This window comes from Atractosteus spatula, chromosome 22, assembly GCF_055471065.1.
Source record: "Atractosteus spatula isolate fAtrSpa1 chromosome 22, fAtrSpa1.hap1, whole genome shotgun sequence".
Taxonomy (NCBI): domain Eukaryota; kingdom Metazoa; phylum Chordata; class Actinopteri; order Semionotiformes; family Lepisosteidae; genus Atractosteus; species Atractosteus spatula.
The window spans coordinates 17,189,694-17,200,936 of record NC_142727.1 but is presented as its reverse complement, the minus strand read 5'-3'; the positions used below and the strand labels follow the sequence as shown (position 1 = coordinate 17,200,936).

Below are 11,243 nucleotides of genomic sequence, written 5' to 3'. Positions count from 1 at the left end.
AGTGTTTCTTTATAGTTAGTTGTAAAGTCTTTATCTAAGGAAGTTAATTGAATGAGCTTTGATTTCACTTAATTTTGTTCTTCACTAGAAAGTTTGTTTTTGGTTGTTTTTACTGAACACTTCTGATTGATGTACAAATAGCTTTCATTCTCCCTATCAGTTAATAATGGAGGCTAGTCAATCACTTCAGTCTGTATAAGTGAATGGAACTAATGTCACAACTTCCTAAGATGTCATTAAAGTCTGTTTTTTCTACTAATCATGGTTCTGCTTTGAGTTTTTCAAAGGTTCATCTTTTGTGTATTTTAACAGATTTCTAGATCTCATCCTGAGTCGTGTTTAATTCTGACAAAATGAATTCTCTGTTTATGGTAGCTGACTGAATTCATTTTCTTGTTTTGAGAACTATTGTCCTTGGTTATTGTGAATGCCTGTTTATGCACTTGTATTAAACTTCTTTCTGAAGGTGAACTTATCCTGACGTTTCAATGTTATGTGTCTGAGTATAGTTTGGAGATCTGTATATTCTGTATTACTGTGAAAGTCATTTTATTCATCTACTGGTATTAAACTCCTCTTGTGTCTGAATAGGATCTTCTCCGGCTCTCAGCCTCTCCTGCACTGCTGTCTCCCAGACGCAGGTGCTCTTACCTCCCCTCCTGTCCTGCCAGAGTCTTCTCCTCGAGCAGGGACACCGTCTGCTCCTTCCCTCCCATTCTGATCCCCGCAGGCTCATTCCCAGCCTCCTGGAGAAGGGAGCACAGTGGAAGAGGTGGGGAGACCAGTAGGAGAACCTCCTCCCTCTGGACCAGCACTTCCAGCTCACAGAGCCAGGGCCCCTGTTCTTCCACCAGAGATGTTTAGTGTTTGTGCACACAGCGCCGGCAAGAGTAATCACTCTCTTCCAGTGTCCTGCCCCATATCACCCTGCAACTCACAACTGGCCACCCACTGAAGCCCAAGTGTGAGCCTGGTCAGTACCTGGATGGGAGACAACCTGGGAAAAACCAAGGTTGCTGCCAGAAGAGTTGTTAGTGGGGCCAGTAGGGGGCGCTCACCCTGCGGTCTGTGTGGGTCCTAATGCCCCAGTATAGTGACAGGGACACTATACTGTAAACGGGCGCTGTCCTTCTGATGAGACGTAAAACCGAGGTCCTGACTCTCTGTGGTCATTATAAATCCCAGGGTGTTTCTTGAAAAGAGCAGGGGTGTAACCCCGGTGTCCAGGAAAGCGCTATATAGGTGTAAGCAATTATGATTATTATTAATAAGATTGGCTGTGGCTGGATTTGGCGTTCAACCCTCGTCATGGGATACGGGTGCTATACTGTACACGAAACCCTCACTATGGCTGCTTGTGCACTAATAGAGCAGGCTTACTCTGCTGCTTCACAATGACATTTGTAACACGCTACATGTTTATTATTAACATTAGACTTTCCTGCCAGTTTATCACAACTGTGCTTACTACACCTGATTCCTTTCAAGCTCTGGAATGTCTTCTCCAATAGAGAAGGGGGGAACACGCACACTCCACTTGGACAGCACCCCAGGAGTCGAACCCGGGGCCACGGCCCTGCCAGGCAGCAATGCCGACCACTGTGCCGCTGGAGGTGAGGGCAGGAGTTTCTCTGCAATGTATCTGTATCAGAGCAGCTATGTTTCATACACACTGGAACTCGCAGACAGTACAGGACAGCAGCCCCCAACGCACCGACTTCCCAGGCCTCTCCTGGCTGTGCTGGGGAGTGAGATTGCTGCTGCTGAACGAGTCCCCCCTTCCTGCAAACACAGCACTTTGCCACTGCAGACTGGCTCTTATCTCAGATTTGAAATCCCGTACTAACACATGTTCACCTTAGCCTCTATATCACAGAGACGTACTTTTTTTCTGAGAAGGGGGACTTTCCTCCACAGGGATTCCTGTGCTCTTTAAAGTTTAGAAAAGAGGAACATTCCTTTTCTTTTCAACAGGCACTTGGACCGGTCTGAGTCGAACGTGTTGCTCATTGCTCGTTTGCTTTTCTATTCATTGTGCAGTAGACACTGTTCTGGAAATGCATATTAGCACAAATAGACTGAAAACATTTAATATTACTTGCCTTATAACCAAAGACCATACACTCTGTGAAAACCTGACATGGATCATACTCCAAATGCCACTGCCTGTGTGGGACTCAAAACAAAGACCAGGTGTACCGCAGCCCAGAGGAAGTGGGAAACAGGATCCAGTTCAGTGTGTTCTCTCCGTGTTTAGTCTTGGTGCTCTTGGAGCTGTGTGGAGTGGAGCTGGCAGAGCAACCACAGCCCCAGCTTGAGCAAACAGCCAGCCCTCAGCCTTACCCCCTGGTGTGAAGTAGCAGACAGGACTTATTGTTCCTCAGGCTCTCTTTTAAATCCCCACTGTTGAGCACAGAAGAATGGAGGAGCCATAGTAACCAGCATAAACCACAACTCTGGACTTGCCTGTTCTGTCAGTGCACACCACAGGAAAAAATACTGCGCTCCTCAATTTATGGCTACTTTTAAACAGCTAAAGCCCATTAAATGAGTGTTATTTTAGCCCTTTCTCTCTTTGTCAGTGTAAATCCTGAGGGAGGCTTCCAGCAGCAACAGCCATGGAATTTCCAGAGTTCAGCTGCATCTGCGAGCTCTGTGACTGTGGGTAAGAACAAACAAGACTGATGCGTGAGTGTTTGCCTGCGGGATGTGATCAACGTTTCTTTAAAGACATTTCTTTTGATCACAGGAGTGGGAAAGCCAAGAGCCTACACATTTCAAGCAGGGATTTGAGTTGTATTTTTATTCACTTGATTTTATGATATATGGGTCAAGCATAGATTTATGAATAGCCAAATAATTGTATTTATTCCAGGACTGGTATCTTTTTTTAAAACAGCTTTTTCTCACTTGGAGTTAATTTTGGAGCAGAGAAAGCACCCATTTGGTTTTGCTGTTTTTATCCGTTTTTACTGCTCAGCACATCTGCAATTTTTAATGAGTGCTTTCTCTGTCAGATACTATTTTATTCTCTTGAGAAAATGTTTTTGATGTTTATTACTAAACTTTGAAAAAAAGAGTTTTTCTAAATATTGTGACTAAGGGGGGGATCTAGACAAGCTGTCAGTGCCCGGGACTCGCTGTGTGATGGAATGGTTCTAGAGCGCGATGGGAATTACCTTTCAGATTTCATGGAGACAGTAGGTCCTGAAACCTCGAGGGCATGTGCAGTAATGTCTCATAAGGCACCGTTCGGCTCGCAGCAGTTAAATACGCTTAATGGCTCTGACAGGTGGGATCGTCTGAGGAGCAATCCAGCAGGTCCTGACTCTCCCTGTGCAGTAACAGAGTAGTGGCCAGTCTTAAAAGCGACTGATTACAATCTGACTGGGCGTATGACAAGAACAATCAGATTCTCTTTGTGTGAAATTCCAATGGCTGACTGCATGAGTCCATCTCTTTTTTTAAAAGACCATTTACCACCCACAAGGATTCTGTGGGTACCTTGTCACTCGCGGATAAACTATCCTCTTTACTCAGCCAACACGGACACCACAAAGGCTGCAAGAAGAAGAACACGACGCTACAGCTCGGCTTCGGGTCCGACAGGTGCCTGCTGAGCCACTACAAGGCCACCTTCACCCAGCCGCGCAGTAAGCACCCAGCAGACACCCGGAGCCTGTATCCTGTGCTGTGATTGGTTAACGGTTTCCCCTGTTCTTCCGCTGGACAGGCAGTACGACAGAATGCCATTTCTTTACTGTTCTCTCTGCCTGTCTATTACAGTCTCGAGTTTTAATTCCAATCATCACATTTCAAGCTATGCGGACTACAACGATACTCAAGCTCTACCTATTCCATGTTTTTAGGAAACTCATAACCTGATGGGAAGAATATTTAAAAAAGTAGTTCTAAAACATTGAACAAGCTGACATGTCACAGTGCCTAGAACTTTTCAAGTAGTATTTTTCTTAAATACAGAGCATTGTAATCGTTTTCGGTGCCATCAGTTATATATTTCCACTCTCCACACACACGTTATCGAGGCATTCTCTGATCTCTCAAATGTCATACCTGCATCTGTGGAAATGAAACTATTCTCTTTGCAAATGGGTTTTTAACGCTTCTCAGTCAGAGATCCTGCCAAGACCATCTTTATCCCAGAGTACCCTGGGGCGTGTTGTTTTCCATGCTGAGCTCTTACAAGAAGTACCCAGCTCCTTATCAGCTGCTCTCGGCAACTCAGCCTCTGAGGACCTGCTGCCCGTGAAGCTCGCACTGGTCACAGTCTAATGTTTTTTTTTTCCACTGGTCCCCTCTCTTGATTTTGTCCAGATGCGCGCCTGCGAAGCAGCAAGCGCCCCCTCCGCACCCCCCTGCACCCCAACCCGCCCCCCATGGCCCTGCACACCACCCAGCGCACCGCGTTCGGCCCCCCTCAGGCCGGAGAGAGGCCGCGGCCTGCCTGCAGGGTGAGTCCGGCTCGCACTCTTTTCGGTCTGATCCACATCCCGCGTGTTTCCGCGGAGCGCCGGTGCCGTTCGCACCACCATGACGGTGGCATCTTCGGCTTTCCGGACTCTCGGATCCCTTACAAGGGAGGGCTGGCAGCCCGTACGTTGTCATTAACTAACGGGTTTTTCTTTCGAATGAAGCTTAATCCCACTCCTGCTCCCTGACAGGGGGAGAGCTACGCGCCTCCGCAGGAGCCCCTGCAGAGCCGGTCAGTCTACAGCCTGGACTTCCCCCCCAAGGAGCCAGAGCCGGTGGCAGCGAAGAGGCCCCTCACCAGCCTCCGGAGAGCTCCGGCCGGCGCCCGGCTCAGCCAGCACACCACCACCCACGACAGCTACCAGGGCCAGCAGGGGGCAGGGCTCCCGCGGCCTGGCCCACGGTTTGGGGAACTGCCTGCGGTCGTGGGTGAGCCTTAGTAGGAGCTCGCTCCTTGCTGCAGACACCCTTCATCCACCGGGAAGCGCCCCACGCCACCTCTTTCAATTTCACAACAAGGAAGTGCGTTGCTGGAGAAGCTCCAGACACCAACAGGGCCCCAGCCCGAGAAGCAGCCCCACAGAGAGGCCACTTGATATGGCAGCATGGTAACGGTCTACCTGATGACAGGTGACCGTGAATTCGTTCAAACGTGCTGTTAGATAACTACTGTTCACAGCAAGTATGGTTGCAGTAAGTCAGATTCAGTTAATGTAACTGGATGGGGATGTACAGGTAGCCGATAAAAAGGTGGAAGCACCGATATAACATCCCTTTAAAAGGACATTGACCCCAAGTGGGCAGCATGGCCTGTATGCTCCGTGGCCTAGAGTTTTATATTCATGGACTCAACACCCACTGGCAAATGACATTTGACGAATATACCAGCAATGTAACTATCCATCTCACTTAACACTCATTTTCATGTTGCTAATCTCGGCATTGAAACAGCAAACACAACCTAGCTATGCTGAATCCCTGTGCTTCGCTGAGTGGTCCGGAGTCAGGGTGGTTCGCTACATTGTGGAATAGTGTGTCTGTTACTCCTGCTTGCCCAGGGTCCCTGCTCTGCCCAGACCAGAGAGAGGAGATGCAGACGACGACGCACAGCGAGTTTGTCCAGAGAATTTTATCCGGAGGCAAACCGGAGAGGAGCCAGCCCTTACAGTGCAGCCTCAGGGTGGAAGGTGAGAACTTATACAGAGAACAATTGCAGTTTCTCTAGTTTCCAGTTTACCAGGCTGCTCCTGTTGTATGCTCCTCTGTCATACACAGTTTTGACGGTTCATTCTGTTGTGCTAGAGCTGAAGCAGACCTGGACCCTGATTTGCCTACCTCATCTGTCTCCAAGCCACTTCAAAGTGGCTTCAGACTTCACGACAGCCATATCAATTAATCAGAAACAGTCTGTTTTCTAATTTTTCTACCTTATTTGCCTTCAACGGTAGCAATTCCAGTATTTCAAACTCCTCGGGTTTCTTGCATAGAATTTAATAATAAATTAATAAGATTTGTAATAGTTATTACATAAATTTAATAATAAAAATGGCTTTTACTGATAATTCATCCCACGGAATCTCAAGGCATTTAGGACGGGACCTACTTCATCTGTCAAGGAAAGTTCAGCTCTCGCCAGGTGACAAGGGATCGGAACAAAGCAAATCTCCCAGAGATCTGCGTAACTGCTACACCTGCTGAAATAAAGGGGAAACTTAGAGTTTACTGGGTTGTGCAAACTCAGATTTTAATCTCCCCAGATTAGGTAGTCTGCCCAGACGGTACTTCTGTTGAACAGTATCATGGGTCTTTTAATGGCCAAGTATTCAGCACCTCAGTTTAACCTCTCATATGAAAGAATGGCTGCCCTTACAGCACAGTGTCCCAGGTCACCACACTGGAGCACAGGTTAGGTAGTAGCTGGAAAAGCACCTCCTACTGGTCCTCCAGCATCACCACTGGTTTTCCTTAAGAGATCTCCTGTTCCTGGACTGACCAAACCCAGCTTTGCTTAGCTTCTGCGTTCTGACAGGCTCAGGCTGCTTGAGACCGAAGACACGGTTTTCTGTGCTGCTGGAGTGGCACGTGATCTTCTCTCCTTCAGGAGAGAGGGACTTGATGACCACTCATCGCGAGGTGTTCCAGCCACATCCCCTGGAGGGCGCTCCAGCGACACGGAGGCGCAGGGGGCCCAAGAGGGAGCAGGCGCCCAGCGGTGCTCCCATGGAGACAGTCACCAAGTATCGGTCGGATTTTCCCACCCGCCAGCTCTCCCACCCAAGGAGCCAGCTGGCTAGGCCCCCACCTGACAATCTCAAGATCAACCAGGCTCTGAGGTTAGGCTCGGGCTCGGGGGGGAGCTCAGTGCTCTCACTGAGGGGAGGCTGTGAAGAAGCTAGCGTTTCCTTTGTCGCAAGAAATTATCGGGGAACTTTTCCTGATATCCCCTTTCCTCCAGCAGAAAGTGTAACAACATGCTGGCAGAAATAGAAACTAATCATGCTGCATGCTTCTATAAACAATTCCAGTACATGTTTAAATAACACTGCTAATTTAAGATGTTCAAAATGGTTTTGTATATATTCTTACATTGTGAAATTTAGCCGGATGATTTATAAATACAGAATATGTGCCCCTCAGGAGTACTGCTAAGTGACTGTGCTCTGAAGCCCTCCGACTCTGGTTGCTGATAGCGAGATTTCGGATTCAAAACTCAAAGAAAACACCTAATAAATCTGGGTCACAGACAAGTTTAGGCAGCCTTGAGCAAACACTATTCAGGGAACAACTTCAGTAATCAGCATTCAAAATAACCGTAACTGGGTAACAGGTGCATTTACATACATACACATCCAGCTGATACAATGTCCTTTCTTGATTGTTCTCTCTTTGTCTCTAAATGTCTATTACACTCTCATGTTTTCATTCCAATTCTCATATTTCAAGCTATGTGAACTACAACAACACTCAAGCTCTAGCTATTGACCTACGTATTGAGGAAACTCATAGCCTGATGGGGGAAAATATTGTAAAAAGTAGATCCAAAACGTTAAAAAGGTAACTTGTAATAATGTCCAGCACTTTTCAAGTAGTCTTTTTCTGAAAATGAATTAAATACAGCACATGGGGAGTTTTCCTTTTGTCGGTCTTCTCCAACTGAAACGTGTCTCCTCTGCTTTTGCTGCTTGTTTTTAAATTCCCACCATAAGCCACGGTTCTGATGAACATGAAAACCCAGGATTAGCTTGTGTTTGGGACCGCTGCCAGCTTCAGCCGTGACCCCGTGTGTCTGAGCACGAAACAGTAACTCTGCTTGCACAGCTTACACACAGAGTACTTGAGTCCACCTTGTAAAGAGGCCAGGCAACAAGCCAGATCACAACTGATACATTCGGAGACAAGCTGCCTGCATTGCAGGGAACACGTTCTGCAAAGCAAGTCACATTTTTTCTCCAAACAGAAACACGCCTTTCGTAAGCAACTGCACTCATGTTTGAGGTGTGTTTTATCCCTATACTTTATGTCAGACTTGTGACTCAAAGTAAATACACCAGTATTTCCCCGTTTCAGTTTCTGGAGTTCCCAACTTCCAGATCATCCAATATGTCCAAATCCAAGCTTTTCCTACGATGGGCCCCTGTCAACCATGTGGTTTATTTCATACAGTGCAAAGTGATAAAATCACATGTGCGCAAGGCCACTCACCCATCTTGACGGAAATCTTGGACAGAAGCTGCAGAACAGCCGGTGCTCACGTTACAGAAACAGTAAAAGTGGGTGTTGTGGCAGACGCTGCTCAATGATGGTGCTGCTTTTGCAGGAACGACTTCAGGACAGTTCACAGGGAGACATACCCTGGGTGGGATGTGTCCGAGCACAGGAGGCCCAGCCCTGCCCAGCTCCAGGAGGAGCTGTCTGTTAGAAACAGAGAGGCCGTTTTTCAAGCAGACACTGAGACCAAGGTGAGGAAAGATACAATGTCGTTGACCACTCTCAACAGACGATGTGTAATGCATGCAAGAGCTGTTAATGAAAGCCTTCTGCTTCAACACAAGTATGATTCATACATCATCATTCCATTGTTTCACCACAGCTATTCTCTGTCACAGGACAGAGGATATGAAATCCAGTGCCCTGCCAGATAAACGATATACAGCACATAAAAAGATGTTGGGATTTAAGTTCAATGCTGTCTGCTCATTAAAAAATCTACATGTAGAAAGAGAGAAACCAGGCTCTTTACCTGCAGCTGATTAATTAATTCCTTGATTTAAACCTGATACATTCAGAGACAAATGCTGCGATAGCACGCCAACGAAAACGTCAGTAACATTACAGCGCCGTTTAAACTCTTCACCTGCTGCTGGGTGGAGACAGCGCTGCTTGAGTCCGTGTCTAACATGCAGTACGTACGGTGCAGCTGGATGAAGATGCTCTGTGTTATTCCGAGCTCGGCTTGGTGTTTCTTTCTCACCCGCCCTGGCCTGCAGCTGGCGTACCGACCCGTTCCCCTGGACAGCCTCCAGCTCGAGCCTCTCCCGCGCAGAGACCCGGTTCTGAAGGTCCAGCCAGGCCAGTTCGAAGACACCACGGCCAGCAAGGAGTTCTTCCAGAATTGGGGGGCCCAGCGGCGTGCACGCTGGGGGGACCCTCATGATGGGGTCTACATCATGCCCACGGTGAGAGACCCTCCACAGCATCTGTGCTCGGTCAGATCGTCCCCGAGTGTCCCGGTCTGACCTGGGTCTCCTCCTACCTGCCACAGGGGAACAAGGCTGCTGGTTAGACAGGCTGGGGGAAGGTATGGGGCTTGGGCAAGCTTGAAGGATTTTAACGTACGAAATGGGACAGATGGATAATTCCCCGGGTGGGGGGGGGGGGGGGCATGGGGCCAGCTTTAAGAAAAGGTAGCTTTCGAGGAGACCTCTTTTAAGATACGCCAGCTGGGGCTGCTCCCCTCAGAAAACACGACTTCACCGTATGTATCCGTCTCAGGCTGCTCAGCACTGTTCCGATCCAGTAAACTAGCTATCTTATTGTATCGTCAATTGTATTGTTAAGCGCCTTGGGGCAACCTTGTTGTGAAAGGCGCTATATAAAAATGAATTGAATTGAATTGACTCTTATTCAAGGTAACTTTGTGCCTTTGTGTAATTTGAATATTACACATGGACATCCTCCCCTGGCATGTACAAGACAACTAAAGACTGAAACGTGTCTGGTTTCAGGGCAAGTTCGAGGGAGAGACTACAAACTCCAGGACCTTTTTCAGAAAGAAGGCAGAGATGGTGACCAGCTTTAAGCCAGAGCACAAGCCCATACAGGCAGAGGGAGAGCATGACTTCACCACCGTTCACCGTGACACCTACCAGTAAGCTGTCTGCTTTATGAGAAAATGCACAGGTTACAAAAAGTTGCCTTGTCTGTGAAAGACAAAGGCACATCATGGGGCTCAAACCACCTTAGGGTCTGCTTCCCTAGAACCCATTTTGCTTTGCATCAGTGAATACTGTAAACATTGTCACCTCTCCAAAGACTGCAAACCACTACTTGTGTTCATTTTGTCCCTCTTTAAATTCATTCTCCTAAAACAGGGGTCTCCAGCCCTGGTCCTAGACAGTCTCACAGGTCACCTCTTTCAGATGAAATAAGCAGGCACTTCTAAGTACTGTGTTTCTTGAGGATTGGAAGGCACTCGGATGGCTGTCACAGATGGTCTCTGAATTACTTTGACAAGTCAACCCGTTTAATTCATCACAGTGCATCTCTTCCAAGTCTTGTGAATATTGGGGGACCTTTGAAACGTGTCGGACTGGGGCTCTCAAGGAGCAGGGCTGGTATCCCGTGTGCTGTAAGAAGAAGAATCCCTACCCAGCAAATAAAGGTTGCCTTTAGAAGCTGATAGTAAAACTTAACAAGTAAAGGTTTATTCCAGCTGAAAAGAGAAGAAAGAAAACACAATGTTTTGGCTGTGGAGCTTTCTTCGGGTGCCACACACATACAATGTTGTGTTTTCTCTCTTCTCTTTTCAGCTGGAATAAACCTTTACCTGTTCCTCTGCACCCCACGTGAACTAGTAAAACTTAACTGTAAAAACATGAGTGTTTACTGATCCACAATGCCTAGAAACACACTGTCAATATGCGCTTTACAGACAGTAAAATACTGACCTGCTTTACTGCTCTCTCTCCTCAGGCCTCTCAGTATCCCACCCTGTCGGCTGCAGTTGTACCTCGCTCACCAGCAGCAGCAGAGCCAGAAGCTTATGGCGCCCCCTGCTGTCCCAACCTGAAAACAGCAATTGCAATTTTTAAGGCGACAGGAAAAATGAGGAAAAGAGGAAACAGGTGGAATATATATATAGATATTAGCAAAGGGATCATCTTTGTAATGAACAGCAATTTATATTTTCACAAATGCAACCATTTTAGCAAATGGAAATGCAAATTAAAATAGGGTGTACGATTAAAAATACTTTATTTCCTTTGTGTGTATGTATCTCCCACTTACATTCTTTCTCAGCCTCTTTTTTGAACCAGCATTAGAAGTCTGCTGTGGTCAACGTTTAAGTGATCGAGCACATCTGCTAAAAACAGTGTAAGATTTTTCTAGTCACATAATGCCATCTGTCTCAGCAAATAAACTAAATGATTTTGTCCAGTGTAGTGTAATGTAAAATCATAATCCATTAAAAAAAAACAATCTAGATGAATCCTGTGAGATGTCAAATAAACACAGAGTATTTATCAATAAGA

At 46.9% G+C, this 11,243-nt stretch overlaps 1 protein-coding gene across 1 annotated transcript; it reads left to right on the top strand.

The window, feature by feature from the left end:
* The first annotated feature begins 2,618 nt into the window (after positions 1-2,618).
* On the top strand, positions 2,619-10,780 carry LOC148816904 (uncharacterized). Its single transcript, XM_088939302.1, has 10 exons — positions 2,619-2,665; positions 3,541-3,653; positions 4,336-4,472; positions 4,683-4,920; positions 5,550-5,678; positions 6,593-6,824; positions 8,309-8,450; positions 8,979-9,167; positions 9,717-9,859; positions 10,684-10,780. The coding sequence occupies exons 1-10, from the start codon at positions 2,619-2,621 to the stop codon at positions 10,778-10,780; spliced, it is 1,467 nt and encodes a 488-aa protein (XP_088795428.1).
* Positions 10,781-11,243: the final 463 nt, after the last annotated feature.